The 25,837-nt window shown below is 43.1% G+C and overlaps 1 protein-coding gene across 5 annotated transcripts in view; it reads left to right on the top strand.

Annotated features, from left to right (window-relative positions):
- Nucleotides 1-25,002, top strand: part of KCNG2 (potassium voltage-gated channel modifier subfamily G member 2) — a 62,168-nt gene extending 37,166 nt beyond the window's left edge. For all 5 annotated transcript variants that reach the window (XM_071804643.1, XM_071804641.1, XM_065831587.2 and 2 more), the window contains one exon: nucleotides 22,644-25,002. In XM_071804643.1, the coding sequence (XP_071660744.1) occupies nucleotides 22,644-23,540 (897 nt within the window). In that variant the 3' untranslated portion in view covers nucleotides 23,541-25,002. The remainder of the gene's footprint in view (nucleotides 1-22,643) is intronic.
- The last annotated feature ends 835 nt before the right edge of the window (nucleotides 25,003-25,837 follow it).

Here is a 25,837-nt window from a genome sequence, read left to right as displayed (position 1 = left end):
TCATTAAATGGGATTGTGAACTTCGGCTACTCCATTCACCCCATCAAGTTCTGCCTCTCAGACGAAGGCTATGCTCACATGAAAGCAGAACCTTTCTCGTGTGCCATCACCCGAGTGCTGGGTGGCTCATCACTCACTGCCACTTGCAGAAAAGAGAGTGCTCATTGCCTGACAGGAGGCATTTACTGCTTTGTAGCGTTGAAAGTGAAAAGCATGTTGATGGAAAATGGGTCCAGCAACTCCAGAGAGATCCCTGCATTTGACTGAGTACCTCATGTGCAGTTAGACCCATCCTTTGCTTGCAAGGTGTGCTCAGGTTAGATGTCAACTGAGTTCTTTGATTTAGAATCACACTCATTCAGTAGCAGCCAGAAAAAGAAGGCAAAACATTTTGTATGTTGCCTGATATTTGATTTGTTGTAAGATCTTTGTTTTAAAGGCTTTTTATGATCTAAAATGTGGGTATAGTAGTACTGGGTACTAGGTAAAACTGTGTTGTCCTAATAACTTTATAAAGATCATTTCCCAAACATATGCCTTTTACTGGAATTAAGCAACAGGGCTCCGGTGTGCTGGAATTTAAAGCACAAGGGATATTTTACTGCTGAAAACTAAGAGGTATTTGGTGTTTAGATGTTCCTGGGTTTAAGTGAGAGCTGAACAATTGCTTTCTGAATTACCAGAGTTTAGGGACCTTGTATTTTTACTAGTGATCTGAACATAAATAGGGACTCATAGTAATAGGCTAATAATATTTGTTGGGTGAAGGAGGGTAATAATGAGGATGGAGCAAGCATATGAGAGAAGCCTGGATTTCTTGGTAAGCTGAAGCCATTTAAAGTAGCACATTTTCATAGTCAAATGCAAAATTGTACAAAAAAAGATGAATGCAGGCTTGCTTTTGCAAAAGCAGAGAGTCTGATTCCCAAAATGAGACTCTAAATAGGATTTAGGGTACAAGCAACTGAGTGTAAGTTCCTGTTGCAGCATAAAGTCAGAAGGGTCAATGTGATCCTTGAATATCTAAGCTGGGAAGTAGTGATTAGAACGAATTAGAATTAGCTGGATGATGATTTTGTGCCTGTATGCAGCATGTGTGAGAGTCGCACTAGAATACTGCAGTCAGTTCTCACACTGATATTTTTGAACGGTATTTTGAAAAATTTGAGGGGGTATAAAACACATATTAATATTAGACATCTGGAGAAAATACCATACAATAAGAAACTTGCAGAATTTAGGTTTTTTAGATTATCAAAAGGAAGGTGAGTGAATTAAGCAAGTATGTGGTTTTTATGGGAGGAGGAGAACTGTATCATATGAAAGACCTTTAAATTAAGCAGGGAAAGGATGCATGGTTAAAAGCTGAATCCTGATTAATTCATATGGGAAACGATGCCAGTATTTAATACCATGGTGATTAATTACTGGGGCAGAGTGGGAAGAGAATTAGTGTATTTTGTATTTTTTAATGTTTTCAGTTCAAAGCTCAGTGCCCTTCTGGAAGGTAGCCTTCAGCTAAACACGCTCTACTTCAATCAAAAGTAAATTGCTGATTTCAGTTCAAGCTGGGTGAAATGCTTGCAATGCAGAGGAGATCAGAATAAATGATCTGATGATTTTCTGTGTCCTTAAATTCTGAAAGCTCAGAGGCCCTGCCAATGGGCTTTGTTTTACCCTTTGCACAGGAGAAGTCTGTGGGCAGAGTGGAAATTGTTATTTTGTTTAAGACAAAGGTGGTTCTCTAGCACAGGGGACAGGTGAAGTATCACTTCTTACATAGCTTCATTCACACCCAATGTTCCTTGCCTGCTACTGAAGCGGTGCAGGTCAACCCTCTACTTGAGTTGAAATTAAGTCATACCAGGAGTCACACACACTGACTGATTTTGGTCCTGCGCAAATTCATGTAAATACCCATGCAGATCTTTTCAGCCTCAGTAAGGCTGGACAAGGAGTTGTGCATCTGCTCACATGGAACTGCTTGTAGGATCAGAGTTCGCAAACTCCTTGCGCAGCACCTGTATGTGGCTTAGCAAGCTGATGCAGCTCATCGAGTAACAGGTGCAGAAAGAAGAGAGTTTACGTAAATTCAAAGTCATCAGTTAATCACCCTGAGCTGTATCCCTAGTACCTAATTAAAAATTTGTGACGAGGGATAGCTCTTTGGTCCGGTTTTGCAGTCTCCTAACAAGCAGAAAATGTATGTGGATCCCTCCTGGCTAAGGAGCAAATAAACAGTAAATACTATTTCAAGGACACACCGTACTCGGTATGTACATTTTCCAGGTTCTCTGGCTGGCATTGCTGTTGTCAGGGTTCCGTGTCAGAGCTGTTGTAGATACTCTGGCTAACAAGCAGTGGCCTTTTCCTTGAGCTGGCGTTTTCCAGACATCAAAAGCTTTATGTGCCATCTATCTGTCCTGTTACTGCTTCAGGGAAAGAGAAGGGAACCTGTCACAAAAAAATCCATGCTGGAGAGCAATTGTTCATACCCCGACCCTTTAATATCATCTGAATGGACCAGCTGTTACATACAGTGATGTCCTTCAGAGGTGTGACCTCATACAGATGTTAAGCATGGGATGCTGAAAGTTAGAAATAATTACCAAGTGGGTGAGGAAATTATTTTAGGTGCCTGCATCTCTCTTTTAAAATACAGAAGAAGAATCAGACGTACATTTTGTTAACTTTATTAACTGCTCCAGATGTTCTGGATGACAGTGGCAATCCCTAGTGTTTTAGGAAGAGTGAGAAGGATCGTGTTCCTGTGTACTGTACCTGTCTTGTTCTTACTAATGGTCACTGTGATTCATCTTGAGCATCACTCTTTTTTTGGAATAGTATCATGTAATTCAGATGCTGCACAATTATCAATTAAGCTAACAGAATCAGATCCTAAACTACTTTTTACTTAACCAAACTAGAACATATATTTTATATTTTATCTTTTTTTTTTTTCTCATTTAGCTTTTATTTACTGATTAAATTAAATGAAAACCACTAATCCAGTAATGCACATAGTAGCTGTTTCTGGAAATTTCAAGAAGAAGACACTTCAAATGTATAAAGAAAAACCTGTGAAGAGAGCCAGGTTCTTCCATGTAAAGTAACAAAGCAATAATTAATTTTTAATTTCAAAATCTTTAGAATGGGAGATTTCTGTGCAAGGTCTAAATTTAATGGTGAAAATTCTCCTCTTAAGGCAAAATACTGCTAAGACAATATCATACTGCGAGCCCTCAGGCACTGACCTCTTTCAAGACCACCACAAAAATGATCTCCAAGACATGAAAATAGCCAGAGGCATAGAGTATCTTTAAGGCATTTTAGGCATATGATACCTTTAAGTGGGCTTCTCAACCCTCTAAACACATGGCAGGCATCAAGTGACTCAAGGAAAGCAGCTAATCCATCACAGGAGTCTTAAACCAGTTGGGGATACATTACAGCAAAAGCTTTAACAACACAGTAAGAGCTGAACAACCAAAAGACACTGAGAGATTCAACTGAAAGGCAGATAGTCATCATACTAGACTCTTCATTTTTTCTTGGTGAAAACAGAAATGTCAGCCATTTCTATCTGCAGAAAGAAGTTTCTTTCTTTTGTTAGACAGTCTTCCTCATCACAGAAAATAAATGGTGAACTCAGAGATTAACATCAAGCATTTTGTCCTTATTCACAAAAGCATTTATAGGCCTGAGTCCCACCGAGCTCAATCATTTGCAGTAACACAGAATAAAACAGGAGAAGATCAGAGAGTACTTCCTTCTTCACGGTGCTTTCTAATGTATTGGGAAAAGCTAGTCTAATTAAAGATGCTGTGATAGGAAGTTACAGTTCAATAACCTTCAACTGAATAACATTGCAACAAAGAGAGAGCCTCATAAATAATGAAGTTAATAATAGCTCATAAAGAAGCCAGAAATTATTTAACCTTCTAAGCTTAATTTACACACTGTGCTTCAACTTTCTTATTGGTGAGGATGGGGAATAGATAAATTGTGAATGTGTGTTTTAAACACTCTTGTGACTAAATATTTCATTTCACAAAGCTACATACAAAAGTAACTTCAGACAAGGTTAAGAGAGTCTTGTATAATGATTATCAACAGCTTTTCATAGGCAAGCTGATGAACAGTGAGATCCTGAAAACTGGCTGAACAGCCAGGCCCAGAGGGGGTTGATGAGTGAGAAAAAGTCTAGTTGGACGCCAGTAACTAGTGGTGTACCCCAGAGGTCCAGTCCTGTTTAACATCTTTGTTAGTGATCTGGAGAATGGGACAGAGTGTTCCCTCAGCAAGTTTGCTGATGACACAAACTTTGAATGAGTGACTGACAGGCCAGAGGGTTGTGCTGTCATCTGGAATTACCTCAACAGCCACAGAAATGGGCCGATAGGAACCTTGAGAAGTTTGACAAGAAGAAATGCAAAGTCCTGCCCCTTATGAGGAAAAACCCACACACCAGTATATGCTGAGGGTCACCCAGGTGGAAAGTACCTTGGCAGACAAGGACCTGGGTGTCCTGGTAGATACCAAGTTTAGCATGAGCCAGCAACGTGCCCTTGCAGCAGAGAAAGCTACCACTATCCTGGGCTGCATTAAGCAAAGTATTGCCAGCAGGTTGAGGGAAGTACTCTTTCCCCTCTGCTCAGCATTGGTGAGGCCACTTCTGGAGACCTGTGGCCAGGTCTGCCCACCCCCCCCCCAGTACAAGAGACATATGGCCATACTGGAGAGACTCCAACCAAGGGCCATGAAGATGATGAAGGGACTGGAGCATCTCACAGAAGAGATAAGTCTGAGAGAGCTGGGACTGTTTAGCTTGGAGAAGAGAAAGCTCAGAGAGGGATCTCATCAGTGTGTGTAAACATCTGAAGGGAAAATGCCAAGAGGACAGAGTCAGGCTCTTTTCAGTGGTGCCCAGTGACAGGACCAGAGGCAACAGTCACAAACACAGGAGGTTCCCTCTGAACATCAGGAAATGCTTTTTCACTGTGAGGATGACTGAGCACAGGGACAGGTTGCCCAGGGTGGTTGTGGCATCTCCATCTTTGGAGATATTCAAAAGCTGTCTAAAAATGGTCCTGGGTAACTAGATGGCCCTATTTGAGCAGGTGGAGGGGACTGGACCAGATTACCTCCAGAGGTCCCATTCAACCTCAACCATTCTGTGATTCTGTGGTTATAACTATTGATTTGTTTAGGTTTGTAATCTGAACAGTTAGCTACATAGAAAGAAATGTAAGTATTCAGGACTTCAGTGTGTCAGAAAAGTCAAACATTTTGTTGGATGAATTATACCATTTTGTCTCAAAACTCTTGCAATTTGAGGTACTACTGGGTGGGAAAAACTGTCATTTTTACATTATACAATTTATTTTTTTTCAGTGAAAAGTAACGTAAAGGAGTGAAACAGCTGTTATTGTTGGTGTTTTCTATCCTACGATGGCACTCTGCTTGAGACTCTCGAATGAAGCTTTTCATTACTGGAAAGCTTGTTTTTAGCACTTTATCTCTTTTGTGACTGTTCAGCTATTTTTCTGCATATGACACAAAGACCTTGATTTTAACTGAGCCGCACGTTTATGTGATTCATAGGTGGTTTGTTTTTATGAATGAAAGTCTTAATAAAATTGAAGCTTGTGTTTTTCCTTTCTTTGTGGAATAAACTGTTCTAGAAATTACAACACAGTCAACATAAAATATGTATTTTAAAAAATCTCCCTGCTGGTATTTGAGGTAACTATTTATAGTATATAGGCACCGAGGGTGACTTTGTATAAGAATAATCTTGGGGGATTGGACTAACTAATTTCCCTGGGGATTATCTGAGAATTCATTATACTGTTCTCTCAGCTCTGCTGTTTAAATGCAAAAAATGATGAGCTGTAACAATATCACAGTTTTGGCATCTGAACTGAACTACTGATGTCCTCATCCCCTACTGCTCGTTTGCATTTTGGGTTTGCTCTGGGCAGTTCAGGCCACAGGTGGCTGGGGGCCAGGGAAAGACCAAATGACTCAGTAACAACTGTCACCAGCCTTTTCTACAACATTGCGCAAGGGAAGTTCCTGTACACACAGGAGATTCATGTTCAGTTTCTCATTCACATGCCCATGCTTAAGGGAGGTAGGACTCACAGCACTGCAGAGCTGTATTTTAAATAAAAGTAAGGTGTTTCTTATTTTTTTCTTTCATAAGATTAAAGCCGGTTTTCTGCTCAGGTGGTGCTTAAATCAAAATGGTAACACACAGTACAGATTACAGGCTTTGAGAGCATCCTTTACCCACAGCTTTAGTCATCAGCAATAAGGAAAAGTTTGCTTTGTTGTTTATGTGCTCCATCTACCTCATGTAGTTTCATCACCTGTTCTGTGTAGTCTCGCACTTAGATTGTGAATGTTTTGGGACAGAATATCTTAAACACAACATCTATGACCATCATCATAACAGAAATAAACATTACGTCTGTGCTGCTGTTCAGGTACATGGACACATTCCTCACGCCTCAAGCTGCAAGCTAGATTTCTAAGTAAGGGATTTTTTTCTTTGCATAAGTGAGACCATCTTAGTTCATGCAAGATGCAGTTACTGTATGACACCCTGACAGTCCAAAACTGAGGAGTAACTGTGAAGTTCTGCAGTGCAAGTCTGAGTCATCATACTGTGGTCCCAGCTCCTATCTGATGGTCAGAGAAATTTGCTGTTCATGTTCCCTTTCAGACAGCTCAGGTTTGTCTGAAAACAGTTGAAAGGAATGAGGTTTTAAAGATAAAAGGGATGTTGCTTCTGTGGGTCACACACAGAGCTTTAAAATCAAGGAGTCAAGAACCTCTGCACTGTTTAATCTATGCCTTGAATGTTGAGTTGTCTGTTTTATTTAAGTGGTGTGCATCTTTTATCTGACTCCCATGGAATTTGCAAATATAAGACTAATGGCAAAATGCTCTTGCAAGTATCAAGAAGTAGTGATCATGTCCTTTGATCATATTACTGGGAACTGTGCCTGTCTGTGAACCATCTGAATGTATAGTCATTAATGTAAAAGAAACACATGTATTAATCTTTCTTTGTGGATCTGAATCTAAATCTTTGCTTTACTGGTTATTCAAATCCATCTATTAGCTTTAGAGCATCTCAGTGTTGGTTTAGTTTTCTAAGTTCAGGGTTGTTGTACTGAGATGTTAGGGAAACATATTTGGTGCTGCGAGGCCTTGGCATCCTTGTTGCACAACACACTGCCCACTGCAGCTGCTCTGCCAGCCAGCGCCCAGGGCTCCAGCTGCCTGGAAACACCCCGGGTCAAATAATACACTATGTGCCATCTTTGCCAACCCTTTTCAGAGGCAGCACCTCCCCTTTGCAAGGCTACCTTAAGCTGCTAATTAATGGAAAATGTTTGAAGGAATGATTAGTTATTCTTGATATTGCTTGTGTGGACCATATGCTGGATAGCAACTAGTTGTATTTAGTCATGACTACTTTTGTAGAGCTCTCATCATTTCTTCTCTTTGGCTTACTTGTTGCTCTTGGGAAAAAATAACTACCTTCTGCAGTCCTTCACCCCCTTGGGAAAAAAAATACAGCCTTCCTGCTTGAAGCTACTTAAACTTTAGCAGACATATCTAGTTGTTCTGTCATGACAGCTCCTTCATGACAAGACAAAGGAAACATGGTCCCGGTAAGAAAATATTTTCCTGCTGTATTGGGAGGGTTAGGAGGAACGTTGTTTTTTCTTTCACTAAGAGCTGCCTTTAGACTGGGAGGTAGGGACATGGCACTGTGGAACAGGTTTGGACTGAGTCCCATAGTGAGCCTGCAGACCCTCTGCTCAAAATTCCCCATCTCAGCAATGTTACCACCTGACTGTTCATGCCATGGCTCTTACCAATGTTGAGTCTCACCACCACATCTTTTCCTGTGTTGCTTTTCCCAAGTAAAGTGAAAAATCCTATGAGACAAGGAGCTGACCTGGAAGATTTTCAGGATAGTAGGTTACAATATAGACTTTGGGAACCACCTGAGAATCTCTGCAGTGGTTTTGGCTTATAACTAAAAAAATGGAGAGTGTATTTCTGTCCTGTTAACTTGGGGATGAAGCAGGAGTTTGATAAGATAAAATTCCTGATGACTTGTTAATAACTTTGTGCTGTGCTAATGAACTCTCTCTTGGTCTACAGGATATCTTCTCATGAATAAATAGCAGGCTCAGGTCTTCTTTTAAATATTGTATAAATGTGCTGCAATATAACATTAGTGATTAATAATTAAACAACTAAGACTCTTCCATAAAAGCATTGATAACTTTGTCACGTTGTTAATTGGTATATGTTTGGTAAAGTGTGTCTCACCCAGCAGAACATGCTCCATATGTAGTTTCTCTATAAATTTATCTGGTTCCACTACCTATTTATACCTACAAGTGGGTTTATTCTCCTAAATTCCAGGTAAACCATCCAAGGAGTCTCTGACTCTCATTATAATAGTTGCTTGGCCTCCAGTCATGTTTGCAAAATTACTACAGCTACCCAGTATAGCCTACTTTGTAATATCCTGAAGGTACAGTGTAGCTTCTTCACTCCACAGATGGCTCCACTGCCTTTCACAAGAGAACTTGTGCTGTATGGCCTTATTGAGTACTGTCCTGGAGAGAGAGAAATTTTTCATTTATTTGCAATAAAAATATTATCTGGAATTTTCATCTCAGACCTCCAGAATATGTTGCTGTCAATTCTGGAGGTTTGGAATGAAAGAAAGCAACCAGATTTATGTTTGGCTAGACCTCATATAGCTAAGCTGAGGTAATGAGCTGATTCATGTGTACAGCACTTTAAAAAATTGCATTAAATCATTTAATATGATAAATGTTTGCATTTTCATTGCTCGAAATGTGGTGATTGAGATGAAATATAGAAGTTTTTGAAATTGGGAACTTTTTGCAGTATCCATGGAGACATTGAGATTCAAGACAAATTAAGATAGAAGAGTGGTATACAAACGAAGAAAAAAAAGGTTTTAAAAAAATTTGCAATAGGTTTTTAACAAAGGCTTAGGAAAGGAATGGGAGAAAACTAGAGGGTTGCTGGGTTCTCTAAAGGTAAGCATGTTATTAATTCTAAGTAAAAGCATTAAGAAGATGGTACTGAGTGTAATCAGCAACATTTGTAGAGGACAACAGCATAATTAATTCTAGTTTATGTAGAATACCACTCATTAGTCAAAATTCATATAATTTTTACAAGGTTTAAAGTTTTCTGAAAAAAATAACTTCTAGGTACTTAGACTTCTGTAGGATATTTGAATTAGTGACACACAACATCTTTCCTTAATAAAAATGATATTTTTCAAAAACTTACCTCCCGTGTTGTTTTAAATATTTCTGTTAGATCTCTAAGTAGCAGAAGACTAACATGAGAAACCATCATCCAGTGACAGTGTAGGCAGAAAGGCATGCAAGTGTGCCTGGTGTTGGCCTGTAGCTACTTGGGTGTTTTGCTGTTGATTTGGGAGAAAATCACACCTTAGTCAGGGACCATAAGTATCTGGCACAGTAAGCCGAACTGATTGGGAGGGGTAACTGCATGTTCATCAATCAGCAGAGGGTGCAACTTTTTAAATGTAGAAAGCATAGATAGCCCAGGACAAAAGACTCTTTTGGAAGTGGGGACTACAAAAAGATATAGAGACTCTGGTGGACTATCAGCTGTACATGATTTCCTATCTGACATGCTAGTTAAGAGGCAAAGCATGAGGCTTGAGATATCGTGTCCAGATTGGTATCCACTAAGCAGGTAAGTTGAAAAAAAACCAGTTAAAATAATTATTTAAAATCCAAAAATTCTGCTTTTTAGCGAGACACTGGAAGAGTTTTTAGTGCAGTAAACAGCAGAATAAGAGAATGCCTGTGGGCAACAGTGAACAATAACTGGAACCTGCAGCAAGACAAACTCCTGCCCTAAATAAGGTGTATTACAGGGTGGGTAATTAACAATGGAAACCGTTTACCTAGAGATGCTTGAGTACATAGAATCATAGAATAGTTGGGGCTGGAAGGAACTTTCAAAGGTCATCTAGTCCAGCGCCCTGCAATGGGCAGGGACATCTTCAACATCTCATATAGTTTTTAAATACATTCTGTCAGTCCTTCTGAACATGACAGCTCTGTTGAAACCCTTTGTGGGACTTGTGAGCCATGCACCATCCTGTCCCTGACTTGCAGGTGCAGGAGTGCTGTGCAGGAGGTGCCAGCAAGGATGTTGTACATCTGGGGCTTCCTTGGCCCTCCTGTATGTTCAGACCTGAAGTCATCAGTAAGAAGAAATGAGCAGTGGCAGTTCATAATTGTGATTAAAGGGGAGGGCAGCCAGAAAACCTCAGAAGCTTGGAAGCTTTCCAAAGAGAAGTGACGTGGCTGGGACATCTTACCAGCAGGACTTAGTCCCAGCATCAGCTGCTGTTCAGACTTGGGCTTGCAGGTCGCTGAGGAGCAGGATGCCTCAGCTGGAACGGGCTGTTCACCAGGACATGTGCCAACCCAGCCCTCTGGCCAGCCACCAGCAGGGCCATTGTACCTTCACCTTCCCATGCAGGCACAACAACCCCCCCCCGGCTTTCCCTCTGCTCCAGCTTGTTTTCTGAGCCTGCATACAAATAGGAAATACAGAAAATAGTGTAAAGGTCCCAGGCATCCAGTACATCCTGAGCTGTGTTGGAAACTTGGCACACACTGCACTGGGTAGAGATGACAACAGAACAGAAATTGCAGAACCCTCCTGAAAGGTCCACACACTCAGTGTCTGTGGGCAGAATTTGAGGATATTTTCTCCCAAACCACAGCCCTTGTACAAAGAAGACATGTTGGCTAATTTAAAGCAAGTCATGCAGTTCTTAAATTCTGCTCTGCTGTCACAGATAACGCTACTGTTGCCTTGAGCAGAAAGAGAGGATAAGAGACAGTGCAGGTTTTCGTAGTGGTCAGATCCACCTTGCAAAAACTCATCCAATTTGCAAGTGCAGGAGAGCAGCTGACAGCATTTCAGTGCAAGGGCAATGCCGTAGCAGACTGCAGCTGAGACTCAGCCTCAACCAGCAGGAGAGCAAATCTACCCACAGGCAACATAGGCTAATTCTTCACTTGCTTTCAGATAACAGGATAAAGGGAAAGAGGGAGAAAATGGATTTTAAAAAAATGTAAGAGGAAAAGAGCAAGCTTGACACTGTCCTTTCCTCAGAAGAAAAAAAACAGGCACCCTCAACTTTTAGAGCAGGTTACAGGGTTGCAGGAACCAGTAGAACTAATGTGGGTCAGAAAATAGAACCAGCAATGAGTAGGAGGCAGGAGGAGAAGAGCCTCTAAAAGAAGGATTGAAAGAAAGGCAAAACTGGGGGGAAATTATAGGGAAAATATGCTTTAAATGCTAGTAAGAATCAGTTGTTCTTTTTAATACAATTGTTAAGTTATAAAAAGAGAGAGAGAAAAAACAAGACTGAGGTTCTTTTTTCAGTGTGTGAGACAGGCTTGAGGAGAAGAAGAAAAAAGGATGCTGAGTTTAGGAAGAGCATGTTTCTAGATACCATATATCTGCACATATCTGCGAGTACAGCCAGGTGCCACCACAGCATCAGCTTTTCCCAGGTGCTGGGCAGGTGTGAAAGCCTTGGGAATACTACTGCTTTGTAACAGCCTCGTCTTTCTTGGGCTTCTGAGGAAAGTGTCGCGTCTTGGTGTTGTCATTCTCTGGGGAAGCTGTTCCAACTGCACATAAGTGCCTTTGGCGAGGACTCAGCCCCACTCTGGTTCTGCAGCATTTTGATTTATGCTGCCACTTACAGGAGATAGCCCTCCTATCTTTATTTTTGTAATCCTGCCATGTTTATGAGATGCAGGTGTGCTGCAAGTGCCAAGTGCCATTGCTCAAGTTTTTTGAAGCAAGAACTGAGTCTGTCTGTGCTAAGACAGAAATTACAAGCCACAATTATTCTCCAGAAATCTGGAGATTTGCTGATTTGTAAGCTAGCTGGGCTTCTTCACGTAAAAGCTCAGGATCAAGCATTTGCTTAGGTTTACAGAGTACTCGTTTAAAAAAAAAAAAAAAGGCATTATAGTTTCTAAGCTTTGGGGGATATATTGCCTCTATCAGAGCTAGAATAGAGAGTGGGCTGAAGATGGAGATTTCTAGTTCATGTGAAATCGGGGGATAGGCTTCTGGTGTTTAATTGTTCCTCTGGGTTTTTTTTTAACTTTCCATTTCAGTGAAAAAGTGGACCAAAACAAAGAAGAACATTTTGGAAATCTGGAAATAGAAAAATTCAAGGTAATTTTTACTCAGAAACACTAAAGAACATCAGTGCTTATAATGTGAAGCTGTTCTTCAGAGGACACCGCTGCTTGGTGGAATCATCATTCTTTCCTGCATTACTGCCTCCGTCCATGGCAGTGACTCTGATAAACAAATCATCTATGCCGAGCAGCTCCCCAATGTCTGGCTGTGCAGGTCAAGCCTGGTCCAAGCCTGGCAGGCTGTGTGGGACCTGTGGACACACCTGGATCACTGTGTCACTCGTGTTTCCCACAGAGGGGTCTGCTGCAGGGCAAAGCTGCTAGAAAGCAAGCCATACGGGCAGTGGCCTGGGAAATCCTGCCTAAAATGCTGCGGGAGTTCATGAGTCTCAAATATCTTGTTCTCTTGGACTTGTGTCTTCTTGTGTAGCTGTTTGTCTTCAGACAATTTCCAAATGACACTAGGATGGTGTAAAATTGCCAAAGCAGACCCCAGATATAACTAACCAGTGTTTTGACTCAGAATATTTGTTTAAACAAATGGCAGTAAACCTATTCTTGTACATACAGTCTGAAATTCTCTCATGTTTAGAGCCTCCTGAGGCCCAGCTCCAGCAGCATCAAGTGCACCATTTCACTTTGCTAGTTGAACATTACAGGGAGGTAGGACTTTGGAGGGGTGCTCTGAGGTGAGTGTAGTCCCCTGCTGTCACAGGTACATCACACCACCATTACCAGAAACTGAGAAACTTAATCTTAAAAGGTCTCTGGTCTTCCCTGTTCTTGCAGGAGGGGCTCTTTTGGAACCTCATGTAGCTTCTAGAGTCCAGATTCTGTAAGCTGGTGTAGCTATTCCTTCTTCTGCCAATGCTGTCCTTTCTAGTAGTCATGAGTTCTCTGCAAATAGCTTGTGCAATGAGCATGTGAGGTCCTTCTCCTTCCCGTTCCTACCTCACCTGCCATTACTCAGCCTGAGGTGTTGCCCTTCCCAGCCACTCCTGAACGAAGTCAGCTGTTCTAGCATAACCAATCAGTGAGTTATTCTGTTTGACTTTGCACTGACGAGGATTAAGGAATTATGATATATCTCATTCAGTGGGATGAGCTGAAGATTGTAAACAGCCAGATAGCAGATGGAGACAGCAGTACTTTCAGCATGTCCAGACAAACCTGAATGAGAATATCTGGCCATGCCATTGAATGGTGCTTGTCCTCATCCCCTTGCTTTATTTATAGACAGCAAACATGTCTCTTTTGTGCCTTCATTTGATGATGGTAAATATGTCAATTGCATTTAAATGTCTATTTTTAAGATAGGTTTTCTATTTCACTATCCATCCAAGTAAACTTGGGTTACTCTACCACCTCATTCCAGTTTGAATCATCCTTGCTGAACATGGGTGGTTCTTGAACAAATCAAATCCTTCACTTATATATTTGAATCAATCAGCAAGCTCCAAGTACAAGTGTTGGGTTTTTTCCATGTGTATATTTGGTAAGCAAGAAGGAACTGCTGTCATAGGATCATAGAATAGTTTGGGTTGGAAGGGACCTTTAAGGGTCATTGTGTCCAACCCCCCACCCTTCTCAAGCTTGTCCAGGTCCCTCTGGATGGCATCCTGTCTGTCAGGTGTGTCAACTGCACCACTCAGCTTGGTGTCATTTGCAAACTTGCTGAGAGTGCACTCGATCCCACTGTCATTGATGAAGATATTGAACAGTACTGGTCCCAGTACAGACCCCAGAGGTACACCACTTGTTACCAGTGTCCATCCAAACGTTGTGCCATTGACCACTAATCTCTGGGTGTGACCATCAGCTAGTTCCTCATCCACCAAACAGCCCACCCATCAAATCCATATGTCTCAGATTTAGAAAGGAGGATGTTGTGGGGGACCACAGTCGAAGGCTTTACAGAAGTCTAGATAGATGATATCCATTGCCTTTTCTTTGTCCGCTGATGTAGTTATTGCATCGTAGAAGGCCACTAAATTGGTCAAGCAAGACTTGCCCTTGGTGAAGCTGTGCTGGCTGTCTCCAATCACCTCCTTGTCCTCCATGTGCCTTAGCACAGCTTCTAGGAGGATCTGTTCCATGATCTTGCTAGGCATGGATGTGAGACTGACAGGTCAGTGGTTCCCGAGGTCCTCCTTTCTACCCTTTTTAAAAATGGTTGTGATGTTTCCCTTTTTCCAGTCACCAGGGACTTAACCTGACTGCCATGACTTCTCAAATATCATGGAGAGTGGCTCGGCAACTACATCAGCCAGTTCCCTCAGGACTCTGGGATCTGTCTTATCAGGTCCCATAGACTATGTTCAGGGTCCTCAAGTGATCACGAACCTGATGTTCACGTACAGTGGGAGGGACTTTTCTCCCTCAGTCCCTGTCTTGTAGTTCATCTGCTCGAGAGGTGTGGGAAGAGAGATTGACAGTGAAGACACTTTCAAGAGTGAAAACTGCAGGTTGTGAGCAGCTGTGTGTGCTCATTGTAATGAAGCAGATTAGAAACATGAGAAAATAAAGTGAAGGGAATACTAGCCCATGAGGAAGTCACTAGGCAGTGAGAATGCAGCAGAGCCTTAAAAAGTATCCTCAAAGGAAATGTTACCAGGGTACATCACTCCTCCTTAAGTACAGCCCCTCTCTCCTGGTGCGTGGTATGATCAGGCTGGGAGGTAGCAGCAGATGGCTGCTGGAGCACATACTGTTCCCTCAGGTTGCTTCCAGCCACAGTCACAGAGTCTGAGGAGTTTTAAGATGTCTCTACATCCCCCACTCGCCCCTGCCAGCCTCTCCAGTTGAGGTACTGTGCTGTTCCTGATAGGCATCTGAAAATCAGGCAAGTTTATGTTGTTCTGTTTCATAGGTCTGGCTTATTCTTTATATGCTTCATGCATATTTTAGTTTTCGGTTGATTTCCATAAAGTAGAGCCAGGTAACATTTGTTTCCTTCTAGCAAATACTATTGTTTTTGGAGAAGTGTGTGCTAAAAGTGGATGCAGGTGTGAGAAAACCTGGTTGAGAAGACACTATTAATGAGAGGGCATTTTGTGCATTTGTAGTACTACTTACTTGCTTTCCATTTTCCCCAGAAACTCTGTTGGGGCAAAAAGCAGCAGGACAGTGGGCTGAAGACTTTATCTGTATGTGGCAAGGACAGTAAGTGAAGGAGGCAGCAAAATGGAGGGCAGCCTTAGAATGGCAACAGTAGTCTTGTCTGGAAGGTGGGTGATTGAATTCCTTCTGTTTGTGTCTTTCTCCACAATTCAGATGTATATGCTGAATCCATGCAGAGTACAACTGTTAAAACATCTGCAGCATTTGCAAGGAAAAGGCAGTTAAATAGGTCTAAAAGCTCAATATTTATGGCTTAGAAACCCAAGTCCTACCTACAGTATCTAATTTTGGTCATGCAGTTTGAGGCTGAGATGGCATAAAGCAGCAGGCTGCTTGTGAATTGGGCAGAGTAACTTGAGGAAGCACAGCTGGTTCCTCCTGTACTGTGAGTGCCCTCTGTGTTTCCTGTCTCTTCTGTCTGCAAGGGTGGACACAGGCTACCACAGTGCATAGGTGAGCTCCTCACACACATTGTCTTCTCTTCCTTTCCGTTGACTCCCAGACCCGTTTCTGAGCTTTCCATGAGCAAAGCCGTTTGGCTTTGTAGTTGCACATCAGAAGAGCACTCAGAAGAAACAGAAATGCAAGGCACATGCAGGTAGCGGTATCTCCATAACCCCTTAGCTACATGACTGCAACTGAACAGCGCAGCATGTGTTTTTACAAGTTGATTAGACCCTGGCTTTGGATGTTAGCACACCCTGAAGTTACGTTCTAGTAGTTGCCAATAGTATTTGGGCATCTCCCTTGTTCCTGTTGATGTTCTATGTTCATGTGAAGCTTCACTGGCAGAAAAAAATGGCAGGCTGGGAGGTTTTGAAAAGTGGTGATTTAGGGTGTGCTGCCTTGGGATCAAAGGAAATCCAGAGAGATGAGTCTGGAGTAGGTATAGCTCCTTCACACCTCCTTGCCCTTTCTCTTCAACAAAGACAAGTTGTACAGGAACAATTGTACAGGAGCTATCTTGTGTCCATAATATAACTGCAAACCATTTGTGACAACCCTCCCCACTTAAGGCAATGCTCTGGTTACCTTTTCAAGGGGCTGGGCTGAACATGAAGCACAAACTTAGCCCCAGTTGCAGATCAAAGTGTGTACAGCAAGAAGCAGAGGGCTCTTTCATGGCCCCTTGGTGACTTTAAAAAGAGAAACTGTTACTTTGAACTAACAGCCAGCCAGCTCTGAGGACAAACTGTGCAGTAGCTGAATCATCTTTGCTAAGGAGCACAAGAAACACCCAGAGCAGACCGGCTGCAAGTTCAGCCTGACCCTGGCTTTGATGGCAAATGTACTGAATTACAATCACCAAGTCTGTAGGTGGTTGGTGGCGAGGGGAGCATGTCTGTGCTCCAGGGCTGCCCTTCCAGCAGTGGGTCACATCACAAGAGTCACGCGCTCATCCTCACTGTGAAAATTGGCTGGATGCTTTCATCAGAAAATCACTTTTCATCAGAAAATTGCTTTTCATCTGAAAGTGCCAGTGTGAGCAAAATCTTTGAGTTTGGCGAGGGGAGGGGGTAGGGGGGCACATTTCTGAAAATGTTGCTGTTTTGCTGGAACTTTTCTCAGGGAAGGCTTCTTAATTTGACAGCGATAGTTGGGACGAGAGAGGGTGGTGACCCAGCACCCAGTGCTCCAGGCACTCCCACAGGCTGGGACAGAGCCAGGTCCAGGCTCCCATCCTGCCTGCTTAGCAGCAGGAGCTGGGTCTCTCCCGAGCTGGGCAAGTGCTCCAAGTTTTTGGGCTGCTGAGTAACTAGAAGTGGGGTTCTGTCCTCTGAACCTCTCTGCAGACATTGCCTACAAGAGGCAGTTCAGCTTGAAGCCCAGAGTGGAGGGGAGCACCCTCAGCTGACGGGCTGGGGACTGTCTCGCTCTCTGCAGCACCGCAGCCAGGCTGTGGGCAGACCTTGTGCAGCAGCCTCAGTGACTTTGTCTGCAGGTCCCTTGATGTTGATCTCTGGTGCTGAGACCCTGGTTACATCAGAATTTCAAGTTCCACATTTAAAAAAAAAAAAATTAATAATAATAATAATTTGATTTGATATGCACAGAGAAACGCTTGAAATACATGGTCCAAAAGGCTCAAGTAACAAGGGGCAAGTGGAAGAGAACAAACCCACCATTTTAGAAATGCCATGATTTCAAAGCTTATTTAACTATTTTTATATGCAATACCTCTCGTGTTTGGGTTTTTTTTTTTGTTCTTAACGTATGTATTTGACAGGTAGGGAAATCTTCACTACAGGGGGGAAGTGGGCAGCATTGAAATTTATTTGAAAGTAGTTGTGAAGCTACTGACCGTACAGAAATGTGTGTGCAAAGCCACACAAGAACTGGGGCGGTTAGAGGTGATCTGGCTTTTGACATCTTCTACTGCCAGAGGGAGGAGATGGCAGCAGAGCCTGCAAGAATCTAAAGGAGGGTCAGAATTCTTCTCAGGAGACCAGAGGACAAAGGCAGGGTCAAGAAGCCACACAAAAAACAGAGGAGAATTTTTCTGAAGCACGGTACAGGGATGTACCAGGGAAAGGGAGCCTGCAAGCCAAACCAAAACATTTCTGAAAGATGCCTGCAATTTTTAGGCAGATAATCCAGAGCAATGAGTACAGCTGGATTTGAACTACAGTGACACTGGCATTTCTTTTTTGTAATTTTCCTTTTGCCAAAGAAACCTTTGGCAAAGAAAATGTTTCTCCAAAAGAAAGATACTGCGGCTGGCTTTTTGACAGCAAATTCCTTTAAATCATATCGAAGGAGACTCACTTTAATTTGACAGCATAGAATGAATTACTGAGACCTTCCTTTGTTCCTTTTCTTGTGCCGTGAGTTGACATTAGTATATAGCCCCAAAATCCTCTGCAGCTGCAGATATTTCCCCTTACTCAAGTAATTTCTGCACAGGAAAAAAAAAATCTACTTGCTGTTTGAAAGAAGCACATATATGCACTTAAATAAACATATACATCTTGTAAAGAACAACTGTTTCCATGTATTTTTATTATACTGCTACTTTTTGTAATCAAAAGCCTAAGATATTGTTTATTTAGTGGCATGATTATATGCCCTTGTTTTAAAAAAAGAAGAATGTTAGACTTCTTTTAATACTAGAGAAGTGCAATGGGTGGGTGTCCTTTGTGATTGCCATTCATGCTAGTTTTTGTTTAGACCTCTAAAAGACAAAAAGAAATCAAATTGTTATGAAAACTAAAAAAAGTTCTCCTGTGGCCCATTTTCATGAAGCTACATACGAATCTGTTAGATTACATGATGAAGAAATCTGCGTGGTGTGAGAGAAATCTGCATGCTATTTTGCTTACAAAAAGTAAAAAGTATGTAGTTGTGTGTGTTTATGGCCATGAATTGGTATAGCTTGATCTTTTTTAGAAAATACAGATTTGATACAGACCTATTTTGGGCAGAATACTATCCTATATTGTTAGGAGTTGTTTTTCTCTTATTCCAATGGCTGACTCATTCTTGATTGCTTTTTTTTTTTTTTTAAATCTGTTTGTGTTTCTTTCTGTGCAGTTTTGGTTTGTTTTCTTGAATGGAAAAAAAACTCAAAACACTAAGCAGAGTTACAGCATCTGTTTGGACTTGAATACGTAGTTAAAAGTTTTAGAAAGATAAAAAAATGCCTTTTTTTTTTACAATGCTGTAATCAAGGGGAACAAACTGCAAGAAGAGCAGTTGCAGCTGAAAGAAACTAAGTGTAAAGAGCATAAAACACATTTTTGTTGTTTCTTTTTCTGATTTCATGTGAGGATTAATAGTAGGTCATATCTAGATGATATTGAAACATGGTCCAGGGGACAGGAAGACATTTAATTAGTGACAAAAAAAAGGCCTCTGGCAGGTTAATTGACACACAGGTCTGTTTTCTAAAAGCCTGTTCAGACCCTGTTATTCTCTCTCAAGACAGCCTTTGGACAGAGCCTGGCTTGTTCAGATTGCAACAGGTTAATAACAATACTGAGAATGACGAGCACTTTGCTGAAGATAATTATGCATTAACTAAAAGAGGGGATTGTTTCATCCCATTAAAATGAACTCTGTGTAGCAGAGCATTATTGCTCCACTTTACTGAAGGTAAACATTTCAGCATTCACAACCTTAGCTGTCAGCTCTGGGTAGTTTGGAAGAGGGGAGAAAAGCCAGAGCTCACCACCAGCTCTGGATGGAGATTTCAGCTCTTCATTACTGTGATGAGCAAAGATGCCGGCTTGCTCCTTCTGTGCTGGATGACCTGCGCTGCAGATGCTGCCAAGCCTCTCGTGCTCGGCTGAACGAAGGTTGCTAGGCTGCTCCTGTGCCTGCGTTTTTGATGTAGTTCTGCAGGAAGGCTGGAGACATAAATAGCAGAGCTGTGGGTTTGTGAACCTACACAGGATAAACATGCCAGACTGTGGGAGGGCAGATAGAGTCTTCCAAAAGTCATCCCCACTGGTAGTCCATAATGAGGAACAATTTTTGCTCCTGTTCGCTCCCACATGAAAATTCATACACAGAAGGCCTTTGGAGAGTTTCCTTTCCTTATGCACCAAATAGAGAGTGCTGGGGGAATTAGGTGGCAAATTAGCTATTAAATGCCTTAATGTCTTTGTAGGTCTGTTCCAAGGCTAAATTCTCTCTAGGCTCCCTGACATTCCTTAAACTTTTAGTGGCAAGAAAATTGTATACATGCACAGCAGAATCCAGAACTCTTAGTGCCAGATAGGTCTCTTAAGGCAAGCTACATCTTAGTTTCGAAGCATGGTGCTCCAAGTAGTGATGTACCTTTCAGAGAAAGCAAATTTGCACATGGGAGATTTTTTTTTTCTTGCTGTTGCTGCTGCTTTGATCAAGCCATGGGTTCTTCCATGGGCTGTCTTCCTAACATCTCAGCCCAATCCTTCTGTGCACATGCAAAGATAAGTAGTATCAGGAGCTGCAAATCACCTGCAGCCATTGCCCTTAGGTGTGAGATCAAGCATATCCTGATGTGAGATTCTCAGGCAGCAGGGCTCTGGGACAACAGCAGTCTGATGGCTGGTTTCTGATTAATAAGGTGAGAAGTTACAGTGGCACAGGCAGAGTCCTTCCTCTGAGCTTTGGCTCTGGCCCACAGAGCCAGATTTGTGTGGTGGCATGAAAGCATCTTGGTTCTGTATCTGATGGAAGAGCTTGACAGCTTAATTATGCTGTGATAGGAGCACAGCCCCTAAAAATAATATGTTTTGTCCTATGTGTTATTGAGGCAGATACAAATTAAGCTCTCTGTAGTCTTCACACCTATCAAAATTAGGAAGTTAAAGACAGGCTATCTGTATCTTCTGTATCTATATCTACTGCACTAGTAAAACTATATTATCCTTCCTCTCTGCAATATGCTTAAGATCTTGACAGCAATTTCAATTGGGCAAGTAATTTTTCTCTCCATATCAGCATGACCCCCTGGGAAACAGTGGGAGGTACATCATATGCCAGCTGAAAGCAGAATACAGAAAAAAAAAATCTATAAATACAGGGCACTACAACCTTTCATCATGTTTAGTACAAGAACTGTAAATGCCAGGTATGAGCATTCCTTTTCACTATTTTTTTTTCTTACTGACATCTCTTCAGTAACTGTCTCAATCTCTTCTTCAGCATGAAATGGGGAGGGTGCCTTGGCATTTTGGTTATCATATGAAGGTAACACGAGGCTTTACATTCAGTGTGATGACACTGCTCTCGCTGCTGGCAGTGCATCCAGCCACCCCCCACAATCAAGGGAATGGTGTAGTTAGTGAAAAGGGCTAAAGTCTCATCACTCCTTTGCTGTTTTCTTTCACAACAGGGGAAAAAAATGTACATAAACTCTTAGAGAAGAATGAGATTAGGATGTGGTGCTGCGCAGTAAACATTTCCGTGGCTCTGCCTAGCAAAAGATACCTGTGGTGAGCATGTGGGCATAACCGTTTATAGATGTGCCAGGTTCTCAGCTTCTCTATGGGTGAAATGGGAACCAGTTGGACACAGCCTCACTACTCTTGAGTGCTGCTTTATTGCTATAATTTGGCATAGGTAAGCCAAACAAGGATTTTACATTGTTACCTAATACCTGTTGTGTCCAGTGGGAGTCACACACCCCACTACTATGGATGGATTCCTACATGCTTTCAAGAGTTTTTTGAACTATTCAGAGTCAAACTGGCTCACCGAATAAATATACACTTCCCTTAAATAAATATGTACTTGCATTCTGTTCAAAGCCGCTAGAGCATTAGCACTTTTATTTGAGCTTTTACAGAGGAAACAGCACTAGCCCTATAATTGTCCACATCAAAATCTGTTTATTTAGAGAAGCTGATTATTATTCAGCTGGAGCTGCTAACAGTGATGTAGCAGACAATCGCCATAGTATTTGTGCTGTTGAATTAACAATCAAAGAGCAGCCATCACCAGCATTATTTATTGCTGTTCCAATGCGCCAAGGCTGGCTTGTTTACAGGCACCATAACTGAAGAACCAAAGTTCTCTTTATTTTCCACTGAGTGAGCCAGTACCTCTTCCAGTGCCTCAGAAAGCTTGGGGAGGGCATTGTGGTCATTAGTTGTTACAGGTGACGTAATTGAAAATGCTTATCTCTCTGGACCCTCTCTCTGTTCTTGTGGTACTTTTTCTTTTAGAAATACCTACATTTATCGGTACTTTATATAAGCTTTTGACAGTAGGACTAGTGTGTTAATAAATGTTCACTGGAATATCAAATATGTTATGTTCTGTGAATAATAGATTATAGATGACTCGAAGCTGATAACATTAAATGCTGTAGGTGTTTATGAGCCATTTATATGCAATTTATTATTGATCAGGAAGCGGGGAAGGGATCTCCCATTTATTTAAAAAACCATGACTCCTGTTCTAATCTAAAGGCTGTTAAAGGCTTGGTTAAAAACGAAGTGTGAGCCACTGTCCTTTCAGCAGTGGGCTGTCTGGCCAGCAGCTGATACCATCACACTAAATTATTGGCACCCTCAGGGTAGTCCTGAGCATCGTTAATTGTCCTGCAGCCAAACATGTAGCTGGTAGCACTGGGTTTCCTTACCAGTTCCAGCTGCTCTTACCAGCAATGGTTTTACTTTGGTACCTCACAATTCGTATCCATTTCATGTGGTGCTTTCCTTTAAGAACTGCCACTCTGTTTCTTTGGTTCATTCCATGGCTAAATCTTTTTCTTCTCCCTTTCCTGTGTTTCCCACTCCTCCCCAGGGCGAATGCTCACGCAAGTGCTACGACATCTTTGTGCTGGAGACAGTGTGCGTGGCGTGGTTTTCATTCGAGTTCCTGCTGCGATCCATCCAGGCCGAGAACAAGTGTGCTTTCCTGAAAACCCCGCTTAACATCATTGACATCCTGGCCATCTTGCCTTTCTATGTCTCTCTCATTGTGGACATGGTCTCCACGAAAAACAGCAGCAAGCCCAGTGGGGGAGCTGGGAACAAGTACCTGGAGCGCGTGGGGCTGGTGCTGCGCTTCCTGCGGGCTCTGCGCATCCTCTACGTGATGCGGCTGGCGCGGCACTCGCTGGGGCTGCAGACGCTGGGACTCACTGTGCGCCGCTGCACCCGGGAGTTTGGGCTCCTCCTCCTCTTCCTGTGCGTCGCCATGGCCCTCTTCTCGCCGCTGGTGTACTTGGCTGAGAGTGAACTGGGAGCCAAGCAAGAATTCACAAGTGTACCTACCAGTTACTGGTGGGCCGTGATCTCCATGACAACTGTTGGCTACGGGGACATGGTTCCTCGTAGCATCCCTGGACAAGTGGTAGCCCTGAGCAGCATCTTGAGTGGGATTTTGCTGATGGCTTTCCCAGTCACATCCATCTTTCATACCTTTTCCCGTTCCTACAGTGAGCTGAAGGAACAGCAGCAACGAGCAGCAAGCAGGCAGATGCGCCAGCGAGAAGAGAGCACCAGACTACCAGGTGGTGACAGTACACAGGGGCTCAGTGTCACATTCCCACCAGGTGCTGCTGGGCAGGAGGATCAGCTCGCGTTGGGGACCAGGAATCCAAGAGAAGTTCTTGACTCTGAACAGCTGAAGACGTATGTTGGCAGCACAAGAAGCAGTGGACAAGTGGGGGTCAGTTCTGTGAGAAGAACCTCCTGAACTGCACAAATGAGGGGCAGACACACAGAAGGTTGTCCCTAAAGACCACCTTTGATCTTAAGGGCCCACTGAAAAGTGTCCCTAGAAAGCCTACCAAGTACAGCTCTGCTCCATCATATTTCATAGGGCTTTTCTGTTGATCAAGAACTTTTGGCAGCCTGCAAGCAGCATCCATTGGACCCAGCCAGGCAGGAGAACGCGAGGTGAAGCACAGCCTGTGCCGGGCGCCATTCGGCGGAGCAGCCAGCGAGCCGCCCCCTCCCCACTCCGCACCGCTCCGCATGTGAGGGGCTGAAAGAGGGTGCTCCCTGTGCCCCACGCACAGGGGGTTTGTTTCGGCAGCTCCGCCAAAGAACACAAACCTCAGACAAGCCAAAGGGGGAGGACAAGAGAAGGGCAGAAACGTCCCTTCAGCTTTCCCAGGGGCTTGGTTTTGTCTGTGTTACAGGTCAGGCAGCCCAGGCTGGGCTGCTGGCTGCCAGCTCCCACTTGTGCGCTAGCGCAGTATGCGTTATTTAGTAGATACGCGTATTTACAACCCTAAGCTTTATATTGTAGCCCCATGACAGAAATATACAGACAATCTTCCTAACTGTGGTACTGAATGTTATCTTGTGGGGTTTTTTTCCTTTGCTAACAGTTGGATATAACAAACACCTTTATAAATCCTGCCCTTTCTCCACTTTCTGTTAACTATTTCCATCTTCCATGTATCAAACAATGTGTTTAACAGATGACTAAACCTGAACTACATGCAGCCCAAGAAGGGGAGGGTGATGTTCAACCAGCAGTGATTCCCAGCTCTGCATTCTCCTTCTCAGCGGTTGTGGCTGCCGTGGCTGCAGTTATGTGCAAGCAGGAGTAGTACAAAGCTGGTGAAGTCAATGAGACACCTTCAGTGGGCCCTGGACTGAGCTGCAGTACTCTTCTTTTTTTTTTTTCCTACTAAGAAAAAGGCAATTTTGTCATCTAAAAATTAGAATTAGTGTTCTGGCTCTTCTTCCTAATTCTCAAAATATTTAAGTCAATTTAAAGGGAAAAGGAATGGTGGCATCTGCATGTTTCTTTACTGAAACCAGCCCATGAGCTCTCCAGTCTCCTCCTTGCAGGAGCTGTGTAGCTGCTCCAAGTAAATGCACTGTGTGGGTCTTTCAGTGCTGCTGCACATGGGACACGACCAGGGGATGGAGGGAAATAGAGCACAACTGCCTCTTGTACCTACACCCCCGTTTGTATTAAAGCCTCTGTCACCCTCCATATTCTTCTCCTGCCAGGAAGGGAACAAAAGCTGATGTATTGAAGGTGAGATTTGTCTGTTTGGGTTTTTTTGCCTCAGCATATGCTGTAACACCAACCATACATTAACAAACTCCCATATTAAGCCATTCTTGATAGGGATGGAGCAAGGGAAAATAAAAGGTTACACTTTATTTTAATAAAAATTAGAGGCTTTGTTGCTGCATGCTCGCTTCTGATGATTTGGGTGGTGGGGGGAGGCAGCATTTCACCGTGCTGCTGCTCCAGCAGGGTCCCATGCCACCGGCCCTCTCTGGCCCATAGCCGCCCTGGCACTGCTCCTTTGCAGCCATACCCAGGCCAGACAGCCCCCAGCGGTGCAGCGGGGTCACTGAGCCAGGTACTGCATTTTGTTATGCAGCTCAGAGCATCCTGTGTTCTACACACATGGCTCACCGGTGAGTGCTGCAGGCTGCATCGGGGTCTCCAGATCCCCAGCTGTATTGAACTACAATCAGAACGAATGCAGCCGCAGGCACCATTCCCAGCCCACCCCCCAGCAGCACATCACTCCTTGGGCCAGGCGAGCAGGACCACGGGCTGGTGGATGGTGCCTGGGCTGACTCAGACTCCTGGCAAAGCAATACCAGGTTGACTCATGAGACATTTTAATGGCATTATTTTTTTTTAATTCTGATCCAGGCATTTCTTGCATTAAGGCTTATTAAGGTTCGACATTGGAGAGACAACTTTGCATTTAGCTGACTGCGAACTAGCAAAGTGAGTATTGTCAGGGGGCAAAGTGTGGCATGGTGCTGAGGGGCAGCACTGCATTCCATGGTGGCGTTCGGGTGCACAATACATCTCCTCGTGGGAGTGAAGCACATAAACGATCAGCAACATTAGCTTACTCGTAGAAGAGCCATGTTGGAGTAGACATCCTTGCAGACTGGAGAGTTTCATGCTCACCATGCTAACAAATAACCATGAATGAATGCTGGTTTTGGCCCCGCAGCGTGAAAAAAACGTCACCAAGACATTCAACTGCAGCTCAGCAGCTG

This window comes from Patagioenas fasciata, chromosome 2 (assembly GCF_037038585.1).
Source record: "Patagioenas fasciata isolate bPatFas1 chromosome 2, bPatFas1.hap1, whole genome shotgun sequence".
NCBI lineage: Eukaryota > Metazoa > Chordata > Aves > Columbiformes > Columbidae > Patagioenas > Patagioenas fasciata.
Note: the sequence above shows the minus strand (reverse complement) of the source record. Positions and strands in the feature narration are given on the sequence as shown.